Below are 24,094 nucleotides of genomic sequence, written 5' to 3' on the forward strand. Positions count from 1 at the left end.
CAAGATACATCAATCTGCTGCCTTCAAGAGACTCATCTTAAAATCACAAGACAAAAAAGGACTGAGAACCAAAGGTTGGTGAAAATTTACCGAGCTAATGGAAGTTTTTAAAAAGCAGGGATGGCAACAGACTAGACTGGAAAACACTCCTAAAGGCCAATAAATGATCCTTGAACTAACTACAAGCTTTTCTTTCTTGATGTGTTTTATTTTGTTCTTTGTCAGTGGTTTCTTGTTGTTTTGTTGTATACTGTTGCGTTGTTTTCCTCAGTCTTGTTTTTGTGCATGTTATTATCTCCACAGGTCTGTCTAAATAAGATAGGTAGGATGAACTATCTGGAGGAAAAACAATGGGACCGACAGTTCCAGGGGGACTTGGGATAGGGGGAGATGGGGGTAAGGAAGTGATGTTAAATAATCCAGGGATAAGGGAACAACATGGGATCCAAATTGATGGTGAGGGGGGAGTGGCAGGCCTGGTAGGGAATGATCAAGGGTAAGGTAACGTAAAGAAGAGGTATAGCTATAACACAGGTGGGGACGGAGCATGATAGTGGGACAGGAGGAAAGTCAAAGGAAATAGAGGAAAGAATTGGGAGGCAAAGGGCATTTATAGAGGTCTAGACAAAGATATATACTTGCAAATACATATATGAGGATGGGGAAATAGATCTATGTGTCTACAGGTTTAGTATTAAGGTGGCGGAAGGACCTTGGGCCTCTACTCAAGCACTCCCTCAATGCATGAATACTTTCTTCGATTAAATTGGCTTTCTATGATGCTCAACCTCCCGACACAACTGCTGAAGCCAAAGCAGGTGAACAAGTAAATGTGGTGAAGAAAACTGATGGTCCCTGGCTATCAAAAGAGATAATGTTTGGGGTCTTCAGGAATTGAAGATAAACAAGTGGCCATCTAGCTCAGAAGCAACAAAGCCCACATGGAAGAACACACCAGCCTGTGTGATCACGTGGTTCCGAAGGGATCAGTTATCAGGCATCAAAGAACAAAAAATTATATCATTGGCTGCACACCTCCATGATACGAGATCGCCGAGGACAAACGGGTGCATAAGCAACTGTGGCGAAGAAAGCTGATGGTGCCCGGCTATCGAAAGAGATAGTGTCTGGGGTCTTAAAGGCTTGAAGGTGAACAAGCGGCCATCTAGCTCAGAAGCAACAAAGCCCACATAGAAAAAGCACACCAGCCTATGCGATCACGAGATGTCAAAGGGATCAGGTATAAGGCATCATAAAAAAAAAAAACAACAACAAAACCTTACCATAGTGAATGAAGGGGGAAGTGCAGAGTGGAGACCCAAAGCCCATTTTTCGGCCACTGGAGATCCCCTCACAGAGGGGTCTAGGGAAGGAGAGGAGTCAGTCAGGGTGCAACGTAGCACCGATGAAGAATACAGCTTTCCTCCAGTTCCTAAATGCTTCCTCCCCACCCCACTACCATGATCCGAATTCTACCTTGCAAGTCTGGATAGAGCAGAGGATGTACACTGGTGCATTTAGGAGCTAGAGGCACAGGGAATCCAAGGTGGATGATACCTTCAGGACCAGGGGTATGAGGGGGATACTAGGAGAGTAGAGGGTGAGTGGATTCGAAAGGGGGAACCAATTACAAGGATCTACATGTGACCTTCTCCCTGGGGGATGGACAACAGAAAAGGGAGTGAAGGGAGACGCCGGATAGGGCAAGATAAGACAAAATAATAATTTATAAATTATCAAGGCCTCATGAGGGAGGGGAAAAAAGAGGACCTGATGCAGAGGGCTTAAGTGGAGAGCAAATGCTTCGAAATGATGAGGGCAATGAATGTACAGATGTGCTTTATACAATTGATGTATGTATATGTATGGATTGTGATGAGTTGTATAAACCCCTAATTAAAATTTTAAAAAGCAGGGATGGGAGTATTAATCTCTGACAAAATAGACCTCAAGGCACATGATGTAATAAGGCAAGAGTGGACATTACATAATGCTCAAGGGATCAAATATACCAAGAACTCATAGCCATAATAAACATATGCTCCCAACAAAATACCCTCAAAATTCATCAACCAAATGCTCAAAAAGATAAAAAGAGAAATTGCCAGATCAACAATTATAGTAGGTGAGTCCAATACACCATTCTCAGAGAAAGAGAGATCAAGAAACTCAATAAAGAAGTAAAGAGATAGTAAACTCAATAAAGAAATGGAGGAGCTAAACAACACAATCCAACTAACCTTTCAGATATTTACAGAGCTCTCCAATCAGCAATAAAAAAGTTACACATTCTTCTCCAATGCACGTGGCCCATATTCTAAAATAAACCACATGCTGGGACAGTAAAGCAAGCTTGAGAAAATTCAAACACATAAAGATCATTCAAACCATTTTTTCTGACCACAGTGCCATAAAGCTGGAAATGAACAATATGAAGAATAAAGAAACAAAGACAACCACGTGGGAGACTCAACAACACGACTCCAAGAAGACTGGGTAATAGCCCAAATAAGAGGAGATTAGGAATTTCTTAGAAACTAATGAGAATGATAACACAACATACCAAAACCTATGGAACGCAGGAAAAGCAGTTATCAGCGATCACTTTGTTGCAATAAATACACACATGGAAGAAGAGGAGGAATCACGTTAAAAATTAGAAGAGAGTCAACAGCATAATCCTTTCATAAGAAAAATGATCAAAATTAGAGCAGAAATAGTGAACTGCAAAATAGAAAAAAAAATGGAATAAAGCAAAAAGTTGATTATTTGAAAGGATCAAGAAAATTGGCAAACCTCTAACAAACTTAAAAGAAGGAGCAGATGACAATGTCTGGAGTTAGGAATAAAACCGGGCGAATCACAACAGATCCTAATGAAGTAAAAAGATTAATATACAATGTTACGTATGACTGAATTCCAGCAATTCAGCAATCTGGATGACATGGACAAATACCTAGAAAATCACTTTCCTCCAAAATTAACTCATGGATATTAGGTACTTGAACAGAACCATATCAAAAGAAGAAATAGATAAGGTTATCAAGAAACTCCCAATCAAGAACAGCCCCAGTCCAAGTGGCTTCACAGGAGAATCCTAGCAAGTATTCAGAGAAGAACTGACACCAAATCCTACACAGGCTCTTCCAGAGCACAGAAATCCCAAACTCATTCTATGACACCAGCATATCCAAATACCCAAACTCCATAAGGACAGAACTACAGACCTGTATCTCTCATGAAGATAGATGCAAAAATTCTGGGTAAAATCTTGGCCAATAGAATCTAACAATATATTTTACAAAATAATATATCATGACCAAGTGGGATTCATACCAGGGATGCAGGGTTGGTTCAACCTTCAAAAAACAAGTAACGTAATGCACACATTAACAAGAAAAAAGTCCACCCACATGCCTGTGATCTTCATTTGGCATAATTTCATGTGTTGTGTGAGTATGAAGAGGAATTTATAGACTGGTATCAGACTTTTGGGCTAATATTGGACTTATGAACTTGATCTTTACTGAGCCTGAATGTTTTCTTAATATACAATTACTCTTTGATATAAAGCTCTCATACACACACACACACAAAAGGATAAGTACCATATCATATCAATTGATGCAGAAAAGAATTTGACAATATCAAACACTCCTAATAAAAACTCAAGAAGATAAGATTAGAAGGGGAATACTTCAATAAAATAAAGGCCATATATGGAAAGCCAGTAGCCAGTATTACACTGGAGAAAAGCTGAAAATATTTCCACCGAATAAGGGAAACCACCAAGAATGTCCCGTATCCTCACTTTTATTCAACATTGTGGTGGAAATCTTGGCCAGGTAGTATCATAAGACAATGGCACCAAATCAAGGGAATACAAATTGGGTAAAAGAGAAGGGAAACTTTGGCTGTTTGCAGACAATATGATCTTATTATATGTGGAGAATCCTAAAGTGTCCACAGTAGGATTGTTGGAAACAATAGAGGAGTTTAGCAGAGAAGCAGGATACAAGATTAACCAGCATAAATCAATTGGATTCCTATATACCAGTGATAGGAATACTGAAAAAGATATCAAAAATATGCCATTCACAATAGCCACACAAAAGTTGAAATACAACAACAAAGACCTGTATGAAGAAAACTACAGAACATTACTATAAGAAACTAAAAGGGAGTTACACTAATGGAAGAATATCCCATGTTCATGGATCTGAAGACTCAATATTGTGAAAATGTCAGTACTACCTAATGCAATTTATAAAATCAATGCCATCCCAATCCAAGTTTCAGCATAATTCTTTAAAGAAATGGAAAAACTGATTACCAACTTCATATGGAGAGGGAAGAAAGCCCAGGATGGGCAAAAAACTCCTTTAAAAGAAGAAGAAAATAGGTGGTCTTATTATACTACCTGACCTCAAACCTACTATACATCACACAGTTGTCAAAAACAGCCTGACACTGGTATGATAGATACTCATTTACGAATGGGTCAGGACAGGAAATCCAGAAATAAAAACATCTGCATACAAACAACTGATTTTTGACAAAGTCCCAAAAAGCATTAACTGGGAAGCAGATTCCTTGTTCAATAAAAGGTGCTGGAAAAACTGGACATCCACCTGCAGAAGAATGAAATAAGACCATATCTCACCCCAAGCACAGAAACAAAGTGGATCAAAGACCTACATGTAAACACAAAGCAATCAGGATCATCAGTGAGGAAATTGGCACAAATCTAAGTGGCCTAATGCAGGGAATACACAAGCTATACAGACCTAACAAAGGAAACACACCCCATGGAAGACACAATAGATAGTGAGACCTATTATTAAAACACTTGTGTACATCGAAAGACTTCATTAAAAGAGTTAAAAGAGCCCACAGACTGGGAAAAGATAGTAATGTCACAACAGACAAAGGGCATATTATGAAAATCTACAGTACCTTACAAGTCTACAAGAAAAAAATTTGATAATCCTCTGAGAAGGTGGGCAAAAGGACCTGAACAGATCATTTACAAAGATGACATTCGAATGTCTAATTCGTGGTATGCACTGAATGGGCCACATGGACCTGGGTTCTGGGTGCATCCTAGGGATCCAGGCCAGTGCCGTAGAACACTGGGACACTGAATCCTGGATCTTCTAGAGTCTTCCTTAGACACACTTGTAACCTGAGGACGTAAGTCAGAAAATACATGGTGTCTGAGGAAGTGGAAGACAGCTATACCAAAGATGTCGAATTGTTGGCAGGTGGACAAACACGGTTTGCTACTTCAATGCCCACAATGTTCGTCACAGGTTTGCTGGAATAATATATATATCTTAGCATAGCATATAGGGCAGTGGTTCTCAACCTGTGGATCGCGACCCCTTTGAGGGTCAACTGACCCTTTCACAGGGTCGCCCAATTCATAACAGTAGCAAAATGACAGTTATGAAGTAGCAATGAAAATGATTTTATGGTTGGGGTGAGTATTGAGCAGGGCCATGATTTAAGAATTAATTGTATGAAAGGGTTGCGGCATTAGGAAGGTTGAGAACCACTGTATTATGGTATATATATTAGAGAGGTTATGTCATTTGGGGTAACCCTCTTGAAGTTGTGTCATGTTTTTCTGTTTTCAGTAAATTAAACCCAGGATTGATGAACCTATGGGGACATAAAGTAGAACAAGAGTTTAAGAGGGGAAGGGAGTTGTGGGATACGGGGTGGTGGGGGGAGGGGGGTAAAAAGGAAGACGATGTTAAAGGAACCAAGGAGGAAAAAATACATTTTGAAACTGATTGTGGAAGCAGTTGTACAATTCTGCTTAACGTAATTGAACTATAGAATGATACTATGTATTAAATGCCAATTAATAATAAATTTGAAAAAAACAAACATCCAAGAATGGGTTTTGGGCTCCCACTAACTCCTAGCTCTAGCTTAAGAACAATTAATTGTTAAATTATGGCCTTGCTCAATACTCACCCTCAGGAAGGGAACACAAGATACAGGCGCTATAGCAAAATGTGGCAAAGAAATTAGGTTCTTAAAGGCTTGTCTCCAAACAAGCAACTATCTAAGTGAGATGTCAGCTACGTCCACATGGAAGAAGCACACCATCATCAGTCACTGAAGGACAGTAAATCATATAATACGAAGTAGAAGGAAGGAATAATCATTGGAGCCTAAATTGTGAGAATCCAGTTGCAGAAGGCTATGAGTAGCAGTGGGAATTACATAGGAAATAAGCCCCCGTGAACTCACTCTGTTCACAACTGAGGGATGGTAGGAAAGTGGTTAACTAAACAGTGCATTGGAGAGATGAGCATGAAAGATCAAAGGCATAAATCTGACTTGAACAGTTAAAACATTGTCAGTTGATCTCTACTCTTATTTGTGCTGGACCTGATCTTCTTTCAACATTTCCTGTATTTTTTTGTTTTGATTTTTTCATGCAGTTGTGTTATGTTTTTCCGTGTCTTGGTATATGAAACCTAGGGTTGGTGAACCTATAGGGACAGGCAGTAGAATAAGAGGACGGAGAGCGGGGGGGGGGGGGGTATACGGAGGTGGTGGTGTAAAAGGGAGACGATGTCAAGGAGTCCAGGAAGAAAAAGAATATTTGGAAACTGATTGTTGTAGCAACTGTACAATTCTGTTTGATGTGATTGAACTATGGAATGATATGATACATGTATTAATTCCCAATTAATAATTAAAATAAATAAAATCAGTGTTATGTCCTAACAGCCTGTGATAGTAGATGACACAGACTTGCTGGCTGAAAGCCAAGAGGACTTAAAGCACTTAACTGATGAAGATCAATACAGCCTTCAATATAGATTTCAGCTCAATGTAAAGAAAACCAAAATCCTCCAATGGGCAATGGCATAATGAGTGGAGAAAAGATTGGGAGTTGTCAGGCATTTGATTTTTTTGGATCCACAATCAACGCTTCTGGAAGCAGCAGTAAAGAAATCAAAAGGATGTATTGTGTTGCACAAATCTGCTACAAAAGGCTTCTTTAAAGTGTTAAAGAATAATGTCACTTTGAGGACTAAGGTATGCTTGGTCAAAGCTATAGTATTTTAAATCTACTCATATGCATGTAAAAGTTCAACAGTGAATAAGAGTAAACATTGAAGAATTTATGCTTTGGATAAAATCTGTGGGAATGAATACAGTTGGAATATTCCTTAGAAGGAAGGATGGCACAAATTTTCTCATGTACTATGAACTTACTGTTAGGAGGGACCAGTCCTCAGAGAGGACATCATGTTTGGTAAAGTACCAAGTTAGTGAAGATGAAGACCTTCAATAAGATAGATTGATTGGCACAGCGGTTTCTTTTTTTTTTAATCATTTTATTAAGGCTCATACAACTCTTATCACAATCCATACATCAATTGTGTAAAGCACTTTTGTACATTTATTGCCTTCATCATTCTCAAAACATTTGCTCTCCACTTAAACCCCTGGCATCAGCTCCTCATTTTTGCCCCTCCCTCCCTGCTCCCTCCTCCCTGATGGACCCTTGATAATTTATAAATTATTATTTTGTCTTATCTTGCCCTGTCCGAAGTCTCTCTTCACCCACTTTTCTTTTGTCTGTCCCTCAGGGAGGAGGTCACATATAGATCCTTGTAATAGGTTCCCCCTTTCCAGCCTACCCTCCCTCCACCCTCCCAGTATTGCCACTCAGACCACTGGTCCTAAAGGGATCTTCCGCTCTAGATTCCCTGTGTTTCCAGTTCCTATCTGTACCAGGGTACATCCTCTGGTCTAGCCAGACTTGCAAGGTAGAATTGGAATTATGATAGGGCGGGGGTGGGGGGAGCATTTAGGAACTAGAGGAAAGTTGTATTTTTCATTGTTGCTACATCGCACCCTGACTGGCTCATGTCCTTCCTGAGACCCTTCTGTAAGGGAATGTCCAGTGCCCTACAAATGGACTTTGGGTCTCCTCTCCGCGCTCCTCACCTCCTTCATTATGGTAAGATTTTTTGTTCTGATGATGCCTGATACCTGATCCCTTCGACACCTGATGATCGCACAGGCTGGTGTGCTTCTTCCATGTGGGCTTTGTTGCTTCTGAGCTAGATGGTCGCTTGTTTACCTTCAAGCCTTAAAGACCCCAGACATCATATCTTTTGATAGCCGGGCACCATCAGCTTTCTTCACCACATTTGCTTATGCACCCATTTGTCTACAGCGATCGTATCATGGAGGTGAGCACACAATGATGTGATTATTTTGTTCTTTGATGCCTGGTAACTGATCCCTTCGGCACCTCGTGATCACACAGGCTGGTGTGCTTCCTCCATGTGGGCTTTGTTGCTTCTGAGCTAGATGGTCGCTTGTTTACCTTCAAGCCTTAAAGACCCCAGACGGTATATCTTTTGATAGCTGGCCACGATCAGCTTTCTTCACCCCATTTGCTTATTCACCTGCTTTGTTTTCAGTGGTTGTGTCAAGAAGGTGAGCATCATAGAATGCCAATTTAATGGAAGAAAATATTCTTGCATTGAGGGAGTACTTGAGTGGAGGCCCAATGTCCTTATGCTACCTTAATACTAAATCTATAAATATATGCACATAGATCTATTTCCCCATCCTCATATATAAAAATATTAGCATATGTACATGTCTTTATCTAGACCTCTATAAATGCCCGTGGCTTCCCAGTTCTTTCCTCTATTTCTTTTGACTTTCCTCCTCTTCCACTATCACGCTCAGTCCGCACCAGGGTTTCAGCAATTCCTCTTGGTTACATTATATATCCTTGATCACGCCCTACCAGGCCTCCCATACCCTCCTCACCACTGATTTGGATCACTGTTGTTCCCTTGTCCCTGGGCTTGTTAACACCACTACCTTTCCCCCCACCTCCCTCTCTCCCATATCCCCCAGGAACTGTTGGTTCCGTTGTCTTCTCCTCCCGATTGTTCATCCAGCCTATCTTATTTAGACAGACATGCGGAAATAATAACATGCACAAAAACAAGACAGAGAAAAACCCAACAACAATACACAACAAAACAACAACAAAGCAATGACAGAAAACAAAACACAACAATAAGGAAAAACTTGTAGTTAGTTCAGGGATTGTTTGTTGGCCTTTAGGAGTGTTTTCCAGTCCAGTCTGTTGAGGCACCATGCCCTGGCCCAAAAATCCACCTTCAGCATTCCCTGGGGACCTCGCCTCTCCATTCCACTTCTGTTCTGTTGCACCCCCTTAGTATTTTGCTTCGGTGTGGCAAGATTAGATCGGATGCAATTCCTACACTGTGTCTCCGGTGTTGTCCCCTGTAGGGCTACGGGTCAGAACAAGAAAAGGCTTTTCAACAGGTTCATGTTGCCGTGCAAGCTGCTTTGCCACTGAGACCATATGGTCCAGCTGACCCAATGGTGCTAGAAGTGTCAGTTGTAGATAAAGATGCAGTGTGGAGTCTTTGGCAGACCCCTGTTGGTGAATCACAGCGTAGACTGTTGGGATTTTGGAGTAAAGTCCTGCCATCCTCTGTAGACAACAGCTGTTGACCTGTTACTGGGCCTTGGAAGAGACTGAATGCCTCACCATGGGCCACCAAGTCACCATGAGGTCTAACCCTACCTGTCATGAACTGGATAGTGTCTGACCCACAGAATCATAAAATTGGACGGTGTGCAGCAACACTCCATTGTTAAATGGAAGCGGTGTATACGAGATTGGGCCAAAGCAGGACCTGAAGGGACAAGTAAGCTCCATGAAGAAGAGGCCCAAATGCCCACAGTCTCCACTCCTGTCACATTACCTTCTTTCTCCCAGTCTGCACCTTTGGCCTCCTGGGGAATTCCTTATCATACTTATAATTGAAGACCAAAAAAGTTATGCTTGGTTTACGAATGGTCTGCACGATATGCAGGTGCCACTCGTAAGTGGACAGCAGCAGCACTACAGTCTCTTTCTGGGATCTCCCTAAAAGACAATGGTGAAGGAAAATCTTCCCAAAGGGCAGAACTTCGAGCAGTGCACCTGGCTGTTCAGTTTGCATATAAGGAAAAATGGCTACATGTGAGACTGTATACTGATACATGGGCTGTGGTTAATGGCTTGGCTGGATGGTCAGGAAATTGGAAGGACCATAATTGGAAAATTGGTGACAAAGGTGTGGGGAAGAGGCGTGTAGATAGTCCTCTCTGAATGGGCCAAGAAAGTAAAGGTAATTGTATCTCACGTGAACACTCATCAAAGGATTACCTCTGAAGAGGAGGATTTTAATAATCAAGTGGATAAGATGACACGCTCTGTGGAGGCTGGACCTCCTCTTTCCTCTGTTACTCTTGTTACTGCCCAATGGGCACATGAACAAAGTGGGCATGGTGGCAGGGATGGAGGTTATGCATGGGCACAGCAACATGGACTTCCACTCACCAAGGCTGACTTGCCCACTGCCACTCCTGAGTTCCCCATTTGCCAGCAGCGGAAACCAACATTTAGTCCAAGATATGGGACCATTGCTCGGAGAGATCAACCAGCAAGTTGGTGGCAGGTTGATTACATAGGACCACTTCCATCATGGAGGGGACAGCGTTTTGTTCTTACTGGAATAGACACATACTCTGGATATGGATTTGCCTTCCTTGTACACAATGCTTCTGCCAAAACTACTATCCGTGGACTTACAGAATGCCTCATCCACCGGCATGGCATCTCACATAGCATTGCTTCAGATCAAGGAACTCACTTCACAGCAAATTCAGTGCGGCAATGGGCCATTTCCCATGGAATCCATTGGTTGTATCATGTTCTTCATCATCATGAAGCTGCTGTCTTGATAAAATGATGGAATGGGCTCCTAAAGACACAATTACGGTGCCAACTAGGTGTCAACAATTCGCGGGACTGGAGCAGTGTTCTCCAGGAAGCTGTATACTCTCTAAACCAGTGGCCAATATCTGGTGCTGTGTCTCTAATAGCCAGAATTCATAGGTCCAGGAACCAAGGGATGGAAGCTGGAGTGGCACCACTCACTGTTATTCCTACTGATCCACTTGAAGCATTTTTGCTTCCTGTCCCGGCACCTCTGTGTTCCTTAGGCCTAGAGGCCCTGGTCCCGAAGGAAGGAATTCTCCCACCTGGAAACACAGCACGGATTCCACTGAACTGGCAGCTGAGAATGCCCCCTGGCCACTTTGGGCTTCTCATGCCTTTGGATCAACAGGTCAGGAAGGGTGTCACTGTACTGAGTGATGTGATTGATCCTGATTATCAAGGAGAAATTGGACTGGTGTTACATAATGGAGGTAAAGAAGAGTATGTCTGGAATCCAGGAGACCCATAGGCTGACTCTGAGTGCTACCATGCCCTGTGATGAAAGTAAACGGTAATTTACAGCAACCCAATCCTAACAGGACTTATAATGACCCAGACCCCTCATGAATTAAGGTCTGCGTCACCCCACCAGGCAAAGAAACCACAGCCAGCTGAGGTGCTTGCTGAGGCAAAGATAATACAGAATGGTAGTAGAAGGTACTTTTACCTATCAGTTACGACCACATGATCAATTGCAGAACTGACGTTTGTAATTGTCAATGTATTTTCTTTTTATGTGCTTATTGCATATCTTTCCTTTGTTCAGGTATGAAATATCAGCTACAATTGGACTCTGTTTTATTTTATGTGTGATGATTGATAAGTATAAGTGTGATTTCATCAATGTCCGTAAATTATATAATTATATGTGCCTAAACAATTGTGTACAGGTGCCAGGTTGGCAAGGGGTGGATTGAGATAGTTTATTGTGCCAGCCTGACCGATAAATACATGTGAGATTAATTGAAGGGCAGAGAGATAAATGGCTCCGCAAGCCTCTCCTTTCTTGCCTCTCGCTCTGATCATCAGACCAGTGTGAGGCTGCCTTGCTTGTTCTGTGCCTCAATGTGCAAGCTACACTACCTGTGGGACACCTAACCTATGGACTGTCGCTGCAATTTGAGGTTCCTTTAAGATCTGCTTCGCCACACAATTGGAATTTACATCTCTTGAGCTGGGGACTGACTGTTGGTGACCTGGCTGATGGTTGGTGACCTGCCTTGCTGTTTGCTGCCTGTGCCATGATAGCCTGAATCTCTCTACAGAGGACTACCTGGCAGCCCTCAAGACTTGAAGGACTGCCAGTGTCTCACAACTGTCTAACATTTAAATTGTACTGAGCCATTTGTACTGCTTTATAATTTAACTGTTTATTTCTTTGTGTTTATCTATCTACCTATCTGTCTATCACTAGCAATCTGGTTTTGTCTCTCTAGAGAGCCTTGTCTAACACAAGGGGTGTCGTGTCTCATAGTGGGGCCAGCCATGTGGTCCTTCCTCTCTGGACTGGCTGCTGTAATTGGGAACATCATCCTCAAGGCCTAGAGAGCCAGGATGTCCTCCACTCTCTCGTCCTCCCCCCTCATCTGCTCCCGTGTGCTCCGATCAGATGTGTCCCACTCCTGGAGCTGCAAATTCAATTCCGTCCCTTAAAATAAATTCTTCTGGGGGGAGCAGCAAGTGTCCACTTAATAGTTGGGTTTGGGACCGGCCCCCCAGACGGCACAGTGGTAATCAAAGTGAGCAACTATTGTTGAGAATGGCACAGGACTGAGAACTATTTCATTTCATATACATTACTAATATTTACTGAGAGGATAAATTACGGTGCTGAGGAATTATCTTTAAGATTGATTATTTTGTTTAGAGTCACTTAAAATATCTCAAATTAAAAAAATATCTCAAGTAAAAGTTATGTTTGAGGTTTTCTGAGGAGCCATGGTTGTGCCGTGGGTTAGACATTGAGTCCCTAACTGCTTGATTAGCAGTTAGAACCACCAGCTGCTTTTCTGTAAAGATGTACACTTTCAAAACCTTCAGGGAGCATTTCTGCTCTGTCCTATAGGATTACTACAATCAGATTCAACTTGATGGCAGTGTTGTGGCCTTTTTGTTTGTTTTTTAAGGAATTATTTTACTAAAATACATGTCTTTTCAATATCAGTTCTATAACTTTCTCCCTTTACATTTAGAAATACATTTAGCTAAATCTGGGAGCATGTTTTGCTGTATAGAACTTTTAACTTGATTCTGATAATGAGAAGCCACTTAGGACTACCATGAACTTAAATTTGTTCCCACGTACATGTACATAGCAGTTCTTTTATACTAATGGCCAGATATTTTGGGATCGTTTGTCTGATTTTGACAGTTAAAAATATTTATACACAGAAAATCTGTTCAGAAATAAAAAACAAAATGTTAACATGTGACAGTTTGGATAAATTTGAAACATGATATGTTATATGAAGCCACATAAAAGACTATGTACTATTATGACTCATGAGGAATTACAGGAAAGGCAAAAACTTATAGGCTAGAAAATGTCTAGGGTGGACGTCGGGAGGGGAGTGAAGGGAATTGACAGGGGTACAAGAAAATATTTAAGATCAAGGCCCATGTATGTAGAATTACCTAAATTTGTCAAACTATATGGTTACGCTTTTCATTTTTATTTTTTTATTAATCATTTTATTGGGGTGGCCTCTTACAAATCTTAAAACAATCCATAATTCAATAGTATTAAGCACACTTATACATATGCCATCAATATTTCCAAAACAATTTATGGTTACATTTTGTCATGTAAATAATACCTTAAAATCAATATAAATGATTACCTTAATTTCATTTACTGGTGGAATTTTTGTATCAAAATTATAGCTACGCAAAAACTTCTGTGTTTTCCTTTAACACCCATTCATAAACCAAAGCCAAACCCACTGCCATGGAGTCACGTCTTAATCTTAGTGACTCTAAATGATAGAACTGGAGGGGTTAGTGGGCTTGAACTGTTGACATCGTGGTTTATGCTTAACCTATGGTGCCACCAGTACATTTTATAGACATTCATTTACCTAGACAACCTTTTAAGAGTCATGAAATATACATTAATAGCTTGTTACTGTCTTAGTTCATGTATACTCTTCATTTTTTGGTCTGTTTAATTTCCAAAGACTAGTCAATATTTATAGAAACGCTGGTGGCATAATAGGTTATGAGTTAGACTGCTAGCCACAAGATTAGCAGTTTGAAGCTACCAGCCACTCTTAGAGAGAAAGATGAGACTTTCTGTCTATAAGAAAGACTTACAATCTTGGAAATGCAAAGGGGGGTTTCTACCCTGTTCTTTAGGCTCGTATGAGTCAAGAGTTGACGTGATGGCAGTGAGTTTGATAGTTCGTTTTGAGTCAATATTTGTTAGATTAATTAAAACATCTCCATACTTACTACCATGTTGTCCGACATTTCACTTAAAAAAAATCTAATTTGCACATTACTGATAAATGTCTTGCAGTAACAAACACCGAGGTGTAAGGTATAGAGCAAAAATAACACGGACAGTGAGGTTAAAGGTTATGTATCAATGTGACTGGACCATAGTTCTCAGTGGCTTGGCAGCCCAGGGCTGATGTCACCTATTTCTGTGTGATGCTAATTCTCAAGCTAATAATAATCTTTGTAACCTATCCACATTGCTTAAGTATGAGTTGAGTGTACTGTGTGACTGGTTCTGTGAAGGAAAATGATATAATGTGGCATGATAGAAGGCTCTTACTTCACATTGTTTCCTATTAAATAGTCCTGTGGTTATTCTTTTTTTTTTTTAATGGTGCTTTATTCATGGTCCTGTCCGCACTGCTTCCTCCTGCGGGGGGCGGGGGGTTTGGAGGGGGCGGACAGGTGGAGGGAGGGAAGAAGGACTAGGAGGGGGCAGGCTGCAGCTGCCCTTTGTAGACATTCCAGGGCGGTGGCAACGGTGCGCATGTCCAGCTCGATGCTCCGAGCCCAGTTCTCCACATCCCCGATTTCCTTGAGTGCCTGATTGAAGTTCTCCACCATTCCAATCCACTGGCCAGTCTGCTTAGCAGACTGGGCGGCCTGAACCTGCAAGGTTTTCACCTCATGGTCCAACTTCCTCTGGTTCATGTAGGCTTGAGCCACACCCACATTGAGGTGATCCACCAAAGCTTCTGTCAGACAGGTTGCGGCGGTAATAGCCTCTCGCCTCCTCCTGCAGCTCCTTGCGCTCGTTCTGCTTGGCCTGGTGCTCTTTCAGCAGGCGGGACAGCATGGCCACGCCGGGTCGGGGCTGGGTCCCGAGCGCGCCAGACCCCTCTTGGCACGGGGAGCTGCAGGTTACACTTCGTCTCCCCTGTGGTTATTCTTATAGACAGAATACAGAGTTTGTATGCCCCACGATTCTGGCTTCATAGCATTTCTCCTAAGCTCTTGATAGTCTTTATACCTATTTTTACGTTTACTCTTTAAAAATGTCGTGAAGACGAGAATTATGTTTTTGTGTGTGTAATTCAGTCACGTAGTTCTCAGACTTTTAGAATCTAGAGAACTCCAGATGTTAAATAAAATATGATCCATTATTGTCAGAGACTTTTAGCTCTGGATTAAAAGACCAGACTAATTTAGGTGTCACACAATAAGGAATCTTGCAGACTGGTTTTTATTGTTAAATATTTTCTTGCTAAAGTTGCTCATTCTTCGTGGGTGATAAATCTATATTATGACTCAATGTATTATTTAGCTAAAAGGTGAGTTCAAGGTATAATTTTAATTTAAAATTTAAAAGTATTTCACAGCAATTGCCATGGAGAGTCCTCTTACCTCAACCAATCCACTAAGTGAACTTTTTAAGAATTTGAGCCTGTCCCACATTTTTCTGCCCTTCTGTCAGGATCCTGCCATTGTGATCCTGGTGAGAATGATGGTAGCGGTAGCCACACACCCTCTGACTCTTTTGGTCTCTAGGTAGACGAGGCTGTTGTTCGTGTAGAATAGTTCATCTGGGCTATTTTCTTTTGTGTCTTTCTTGTCCAGAAGAGTAGAGACCAATAGTTGTATTGCAGTTCATTTCTAAGTATTTTAAGTGATAGGTGGTATTGTTTAGAATTTTTTTTTGTAGAAAAAAGAGATAAGTCACTAGACACCTGGAATTGGAAAACATGGAAACCTGAATTTGACTGTGAATGATGTATTACATATATGTTGAGGGGGAAAAGTAGATATTTTCTTTTCTTGTGCTTTCTATATATGTGTATAACTATTTCTTCTCAATTATCAAGATCATGCTTATCCTTAAACCACAAATATCAATGTCAAATATTAATAGGCACCTTAAGCTCAAAGCTCACTGCCATCAAGCGATTCACAGCAACCCTGCAGGACAGGGTAGAACTGCTCCTGTGGGTCTCTGAGACTCTCTCTTTACGAGAGTAGTAAGCTTCGCTTTACCCCCTCAGGGCGGCTGGTGGTTTTGAACTGCTCAACGAGTAACCTGTACACTACCAGGGCTCCTGATAGGAACCTTAGAGGTGGTAAATAAATTTACTTTAATGGAACAAAAGACGTATGAGAACGGTTGCACAACATGAGAAAAATGTAGGCACCTACAGTGAATTGTGCATGTAGATTGCGTAGAATTACTGTATCACTGTGTATACTCGCAACAACAAAAATGGAAGGTTTTATTTTTAAAAATCATGTTTACATAAATTAGCCATAAATTTATGTCTGACAATGAAGTACCAATAAAACTTTTTTTAAAAATCACATCTGACCTTTATTCTTCTCTTGAGCTTTGGAGTCACATTTCCCATCATCTGTAACGCCCCAAGTGTGCCTTACAGCAAGCTGTGCAAAACGGAACTGCTTCATTTTCCTTCCCCACAGCTCTTCTTTTTTTCATCTCAATTTTTTTTCCCAATTCAACAACTTCTATATGTATAATTCAGTGTTCTGGATTATATTCTTTATGCTGTACATTCATTATTGATGCCCTTTTCCAAATTATTCCAGCACCATTCACAAACCTAATGGTCCCTAAGCAAAAACTCTTCCTCTTTCACCTGTGGTAACTATTGGTCAAGTTTAGTGGGGTTTTTTTAGTAGTTTTATTGCTATAATATTCACAGATCATACACTTCCATAGTTAAATCACTTTGTAAAAGAGTTGTATATCCATCACCACATCAGTCTAGTGCTCCTCCACCCCTTGTCCCAGACAAACCATTGCATCACTTGTTGTCTCTATGCATCCACTCATTCTGTGCTTCCTAAACTGGGAAACCTAACAAAAACAATAACAAAACAAAAAATGACAAAGATAAATAGTAACAACGTGTAAAATACCAGAGAAGACATTTATGTTTAGAAATAAGCAAGAAGTATTTGAACCTAGAGCAAATTCAAGTAAAGGGGGGGGGGGGTCCACTGACAAAGTAGTCTATTTTACTATGCTTGGATCAACCATAATCAAGTTTGCCGTAATCTCTTTTCAGTAGTAAAGCTGTTCCCAGTACCTTGCCTCTGGCTAGAGGGGATCTTCCAGACACTTAATCTGGCTAGATACTATGCACATGGATTTTGGGCTCCCACTTTCCTCCACTCTGATAATTTTCCCTTCATCATATTTGGATTTTATTATTATCTTTGAATCACACAGGCTGGTGGGTTTCTTCCATGTAGAATTAGTTGTTGCCTCATTTAGATGGCTCCTTGCTTGAATACAAACCTTTAAGACCCCAGACACTATTCTACTTGATACTAGGCACCATCTACTTTCTTTACTACACTTTGCTGTAGCACCCTTATCTTCATGGAGGTGAGTATCAAACCGGGCCTTGGTATAAGAACCATCCATGTTATTGGGTTGGGGCTAGAATGAAGTGGGAGCCCTGAATCCATCTGCTTGCCCATGGGTTATGGACAATCTGGTTTACTTTAGTGGTCATGACAAAAATAAAACCCCTCAAAACAAAATTATTTTAAGCACATTGTCCATCATCCCTCCTCAGGTATAATGCGATTGGATTGATAACATCAATAATGTGTCCAGTGGCATAGAATTTAAGATACTGTTGGTATGAGTGTATGTGAGTATAGTCCCAACAGTGAGCTGCAGTCCATGAGTTGTTGCTTTGTAGAGATCAACTGCTTAAGTGCTTGAGCTGTGTTTACATTGAGCCTGGGGACTGGTGTTCGGGGAAACTTCCCTGTACTATTTCTTATTAGGACAGATCCTTACCTATCAGATTTAATATCTGCCGTATTAATGCAAGGGGAATATTGAGGTACTAAATATTGGGTGTTTCTGAGTCCCTTTTCATCGAACACCCACTAAGCCAGGGGTTCCACAAAAGGTCCAACAACTGCTATTTCACAGGCTTGGGGTGGCCATCCTTTGCTTCCTGTCCCTTCAGAGTACTCCAGTCCTAAACCCAAGGGTACAGGTGGTTTTGAGGTAGACCCAGTTTGTTCAGTCAGGCTTCCACCTTGAGTCCTTCTGGTGTGGCTCTTGGAGTGGCGTGGGGGTCAGGAAACCACGGTTCCCTTAAGGTCAGAGTATAAGGTCATCATAGTGCTTAGTCCATAGTGTGGTTCACTAAGGGTTGGGTAGAAACATCCAAGTGTCTACCCAGGGACATAGAACCTTAGGTTCGTTCTCAGTTATTGTGAGGTTGATCATCTCCTCCCCATTTTCCCATCATACCCACCAACAGAAATATCAGTGCCGCCTCTGAAATGTAAATATCATATATACTCGAATATAAGCCGACCCTAGTATAAACCAAGGCACCTAATTATTACCTGGGAAACCAGAAACACTGATTGACTCGAGTATAAGCCTAGGGTGGGAAATGCAGGATGTGAATTAACACAGAGACCAGAGGGGAGAGACCGAGCGCAGCCACAGACACATCTTTACCAGTTCAACTGCAGGCGTAAGTGAATCACTACGGGTGCTTCTGCGAATTGGAGCCGTCCACGTCATAGAACGGCTCTGATTGGTTAGATGTGAGTAAACAAACATTCAAAGCCCCGCAGTGTCAGCGGGGCTTTGAATGAACAACGGAGAAATGGCAATCACCCGTGAGATGTTACACCTCGATGGAGTACCACTGACCGGTGTATCAGCCGAACCCCAGTTTTTCAGCACATTTTTTGTGCTGAAAACTCGACTTACACACGAGTATATATGATACTTCAAATATTTTAATTAAAATGTAGTTGTCATCTTTTTAATCATTTAAACTGGAAATTTCCACGTCATTCTAATTCTCTGCCCCCTTCATCCACACTCCCAAGCATTAGCCAGCTTCTGATCATTCTACCTCAGAAATATCAATTCAGTATAAACTTGTAGTGCAAAGAACAGCCTGATTAACATCGGGTTTTGCCTTCTGACAGAATGTAGAGCGATATTTTCCAGTGTTGAAAAGGAAGACAGACCTTCTGAGACAAAATGAAGTGCAGAGGAAACCAGTTGCAGTTCTCAAGAGACCTAACCAGTTAAACAGAAAGTAAGTACTCAAATATGAGATAATAATGTGTTTGTGTTATTGATAATAAGTATTGAGAGAAATGAATTTGCAGTAATCTCTCCTAGTTTTCTGGTCATTTTCAGATATTTGGTGTGTCAACAGAAGCCTGTTCTTAATAGGTTTCTTATTTCTTAGAACTCGTTACTGGTAAGGTTAACTAATTATGAAGCTTTAAAAAGTATCACTCTGCTATTTAGTTCTGTTGAGATATGGCATAAAATAGCAACCGCTGATTGTTGTGGTTAAACTCTAATATTTCAACCAGAAATGCTCAACATTGGGAATTTTGAAAGCTAAGTTTATTATTCAGCCTTGATAACTCTTAATAGAACACTTAATCAAAATGCATGTGATTTCGTGGAAGAAAGCAAACTAAAAAGTCTATATAAATGCTTGTTCTGCTGAAATTGTTTTTAAATTAAAAGACACAACGAACACTTAAAATTATGACCGATTGTCACATTGGTGTTCAAAACTGAGAGGAAGCTGATGAGCGTGCTAAGTTCCTTATTTCAGTTTCCAGAACCATCTAGTCATCTCTTAAAGATATAATTCGAAGTAAAACCTGGAATGGTGAGGCCTTTTTATAAGTAGAGTGACTAGAACTGAGTTTTACTTTTACCATATCTTTCAGAAACCAGCTAGTATAAAGAACCTATTACTTAATAATATTACTTAGAGAATTTTTGTATTGAAAACCTCCATAAGGTTGGAAGTAGATGAGATAATCTTTTATGCATGTTAGTAGATAGATATGAAATTCTGCTTTTTTATACCATGCTAGCCTCCAATAAAAACCATGTAAAACACAAAGTAGAAAATATGGATAGGCTTCTCTGGTTTGTTTTAATAGATAGAGGATTTGGAAGTGAAGTAGGATGAGAAAGCTGGAGGGAAGGGAGGAAGTGACACTGTTTTTAAGAGGGTCTCCTTGTCTCATTTTCCAGTAGTTTGACAATGATGTGTGATCCTCCTCGGTGTGGTTTTCTATTGATTGTGTAGTGATAGCATTCTCACTCTTCATGCAAGAGGTCAAGATTGGCTCCCAGCTGCTCTCTCGTCAGTGGTGGAGCTTCCAGGGTAAGTTAGACTAGGAGGAAAGACTTACTGATCTACTTCTAGAAAACTTGCCAGTGAAGACTCTTATGATAGGGAGCAGTCAGGCATGGTACAATAACATTCTGTTGTGTGTGCATGGACTCGCCATGAGTTGGATGGCAGTTTGACAGCAGCTACCAATTCTGTAAATTGATGTGTCTGACCAAATTTAGACATGTATTTAATTATTATTTTTAATGTTGTATATGTTTAGGTATTAGAGAGTTGAGTATTTAGGACATAAATTAGTTTCAAACTAACCAGGTTGTTATGTGATGGCTACAGAGGGAGAAACTTCAGTAGCATCGTGTAAATGAGACACTTCAGAGTCATCTTTACATTGAGTGTCTTAAATGTTCAGCCTGTGAATTCAACAGGCTCTGGTTATTTTTCTCAAGGTGTTTGTAAGTTGTCCATTAAGTATCTCTGATTATTCATGGCATATGTATGTGCTTCTGTTGCAGAAGTAATATTCCAGCCAACTTGACCAGAAGCGGAAATAAATTAAGCCACCAGAAAGACACTCGTCAGGCAACTTTTCTTTTCAGAAGAGGCCTGAAGGTATAAAAACACCTTGATGGTGTCTTTGTTGTACCCAAACAGAAAACCCTGAACCTTTGGCAATTCTTAATCATAAGCATGACCTCTGGGTAGAAGTTGGGTTTGAGTGTGGGGGGAAAAAATTATCTTAGCCCTTTCAGTTACTTTTTTTGTTGTTACATTTTTCCTATTCTCTCATTTCTTATTTCTCTCAGTAGCAATGTTTTATAAGGATTTAGTGTGTTATTTAGGAGTAACCTTGTATTTGCCACTTATTCTAATACAGGAACTGAATATAGAGAGAAGTGTTAGAAGAGGCACACTCCCCGACCCCTTTCTGCATTCGTGTACACATCACCCTGGCTTGTGCAGTTGTAAAGCAGGACGTAACTTTCTGGATTCAAAGCCTTTATTTTCTTTAGGATCCTTCTGCTCTTTTTCTCCTCAGGTTCAGGCCCAGTTGAACACAGAACAGCTGCTAGATGATGTAGTAGCAAAGAAAACTCGTCAGTAAGTTTCTCTTTGTTTTACAAGATACAATGCCACAATAGTACCCCTAGAGAGTAGCTCCCCAAATTTTCAAGTTCCACATACCAAAAGAAATTAAGTGAAAGCAAACGTCTGTTAATCATTGATCCTGAAGGAAATTGTTTAGTTGTTTTTTTTTTCTTTTTTTTTAAACAATTTATTAGGGGTCATACAACTCTTATCACAGTCCATACATATACATACATCAATTGTATAAAGCACATCCATACATTCCCTGCCCCAATCATTCTCAAAGCATCTGCTCTCCACTTAAGACCTTTGCATCAGGTCCTCTTTTTTTTTTCCCCTCCCTCCCCGCTCCCCCTTCCTCATGTGCCCTTGGTAATTATTTTGTCATATCTTGCCCTATCCGGAATCTCCCTTCCCCCCCTTCTCTGCCGTCCCTCTCCCAGGGAGGAGGTCACATGTGGATCCTTGTAATCAGTTCCCCCTTTCCAACCCACTCATCCTCCACTCTCCCAGCATCGTCCCTCACACCCTTGGTCCTGAAGGTATCATCCACCCTGGATTCCCTGTACCTCCAACCCTCATATGTACCAGTGTACAGCCTCTGTCCTATCCAGCCCTGCAAGCTAGAATTTGGATCATGGTAGTTGGGGGGAGGAAGCATCCAGGATCTGGGGGAAAGCTGTGTTCTTCATCGGTACTACCTCACACCCTAATTAACCCATCTCCTCTCCTAAACCCCTCTATGAGGGGATCTCCATTGGCCGACACTTGGGGCCTTGGGTCTCCACTCTGCACTTCCCCCTTCATTTAATATGATATATATATACACACACTCATATATACACACACATATATACACATACACACATACATATATATACATATACACATATATATATATTTTTTTTTTTGCATGATGCCTTATACCTGGTCCCTTTGGCACCTCTGTTTTTGCTTTTTCAAAAAAACTTTCGAGTTTCCTAGTGTCCGTATTGTAAGAGTTTTAGACCAGGTACATTGTTCTATTTGTATGAATTATTTATTCCATTTTAATCAACAGTTTTTCCCCCATAACTATGTTTATACAAATGAACTATTCAGAGAATAAATAGAAGGGGGGAAAAAAGAATAAATAGAAGAAAATCCTAGTAGGGCTTTTAGAAAATGTTTACAATAGTAAAATATTTTTTCCTACACATTCTCTTGTATCTCACCCTATGAGCCCTTGTGTGTTAGAATTAGCTTTTTTCAAGTGTGAGTGATTGTGTCTTTTAATATAAGACTTTCCAATTAAACTATTTAGAATTAAGACCCATTTTAGAAAACAAAAGTTGGTTTAATGGGCTAGATGATGCCAACTAAAATGGGACATGGAGCAGAACAACTGGGATGTAAGAAAGCAGTAAATTCTATTTGAATTTGATGCTGGCAGTATTTATTTTAGCACAAGAACCATGGCATTGGGAACCATAAAGTAGATGATAATGATCACGGCCTATTTTTGTCTACATTGAATAATATTTATATAATTGTACTATTGTAGTTTCTTATTTGTTTTCAACTTTCAGACTCTACCTGTGGATAAAGCACACTGATACTTTGGTAACAGGAATTAAAGTAAATGTCCAGTTTTGGCTAATGTAAATCTAAAGATAGCACTTACAGGCAGAGGAAGGTACAAAGTTGGGAGAGCAGATGGAAAGGAGGAACGTAGAGGTATTACTGTCCTCATAAAAGGGGGGTGTGTGTGACACACTACTGAACAAATAGAAATGCACACATAATGTTATAGTGGAAGTAAGATAGTGATTGCCCTCAACAGTTGAGCCATTCTTATTTGTCATGGTAAGATTTTAGTACATCAGCCCTTGTTTAATGACTGAAGTTAGTCCTTGAGTAGTAAAACAGGAATGAAGAGAAGACCTATCTCTGGGAGCTCGACTGTGAAGGGAGAGAACAGTGGGGTGAAAGACTGTTGACTTTCCTCAGAGGCCTTTGGGTAATATTAATTTGTTAATGTGCATATATTTATTACACTGAAAATAGGAGATAAGTTCAAGTGTCCAATTTCCATACTGGATTTATTATATTGTGGTGTAGTCCAGATGTTTATATTTCTTAAAAACTAAGAAAAGGTTAGTGCCTATTTTGAAAAAAATATATTTTGATGTGGAATGCATTAGACCATTTGTAAACTGCCATTTTAATGAAATCTTTGGCTTTTTTGAAACTAGATGGCGGACTTCCACCACAAATGGAGGAATTTTAACTGTATCCATTGACAATCCTGGTGCAGTTCATAACCCAGTGTAAGTTTTATGATAACATTTCAGTATAGAAGTTAATAGAAAAAAGTATTTGGCTGCTACTCAGAAGGTATCTTTGTTGGGTACAATGAAATGCATTTGCGTACAGAATGGAACTAGGATAGATTGAAACTGAAAACTGAAGGCCATCAAATCAATTCCGACTATAGGACAGAGTAGAACTGTCCCTATGTGTTTCTGAGACTGTCACTTTTTACAGGAGTAGAAAGTCTCATCTT

The 24,094-nt window shown here is 40.5% G+C and overlaps 1 protein-coding gene across 1 annotated transcript in view; it reads left to right on the plus strand.

Moving 5' to 3' along the window:
• Positions 1-24,094, plus strand: part of FYTTD1 (forty-two-three domain containing 1) — a 53,396-nt gene that overhangs the window by 18,856 nt on the left and 10,446 nt on the right. Inside the window, exons 4-7 of the mRNA XM_075556286.1 lie at positions 19,280-19,392; positions 20,976-21,072; positions 21,500-21,561; positions 23,784-23,858. Coding sequence (XP_075412401.1) covers positions 19,280-19,392; positions 20,976-21,072; positions 21,500-21,561; positions 23,784-23,858 — 347 coding nt within the window. The remainder of the gene's footprint in view (positions 1-19,279; positions 19,393-20,975; positions 21,073-21,499; positions 21,562-23,783; positions 23,859-24,094) is intronic.

The sequence above is a fragment of the Tenrec ecaudatus genome, chromosome 8 (assembly GCF_050624435.1).
Source record: "Tenrec ecaudatus isolate mTenEca1 chromosome 8, mTenEca1.hap1, whole genome shotgun sequence".
NCBI classification, from domain to species: Eukaryota; Metazoa; Chordata; class Mammalia; order Afrosoricida; family Tenrecidae; genus Tenrec; species Tenrec ecaudatus.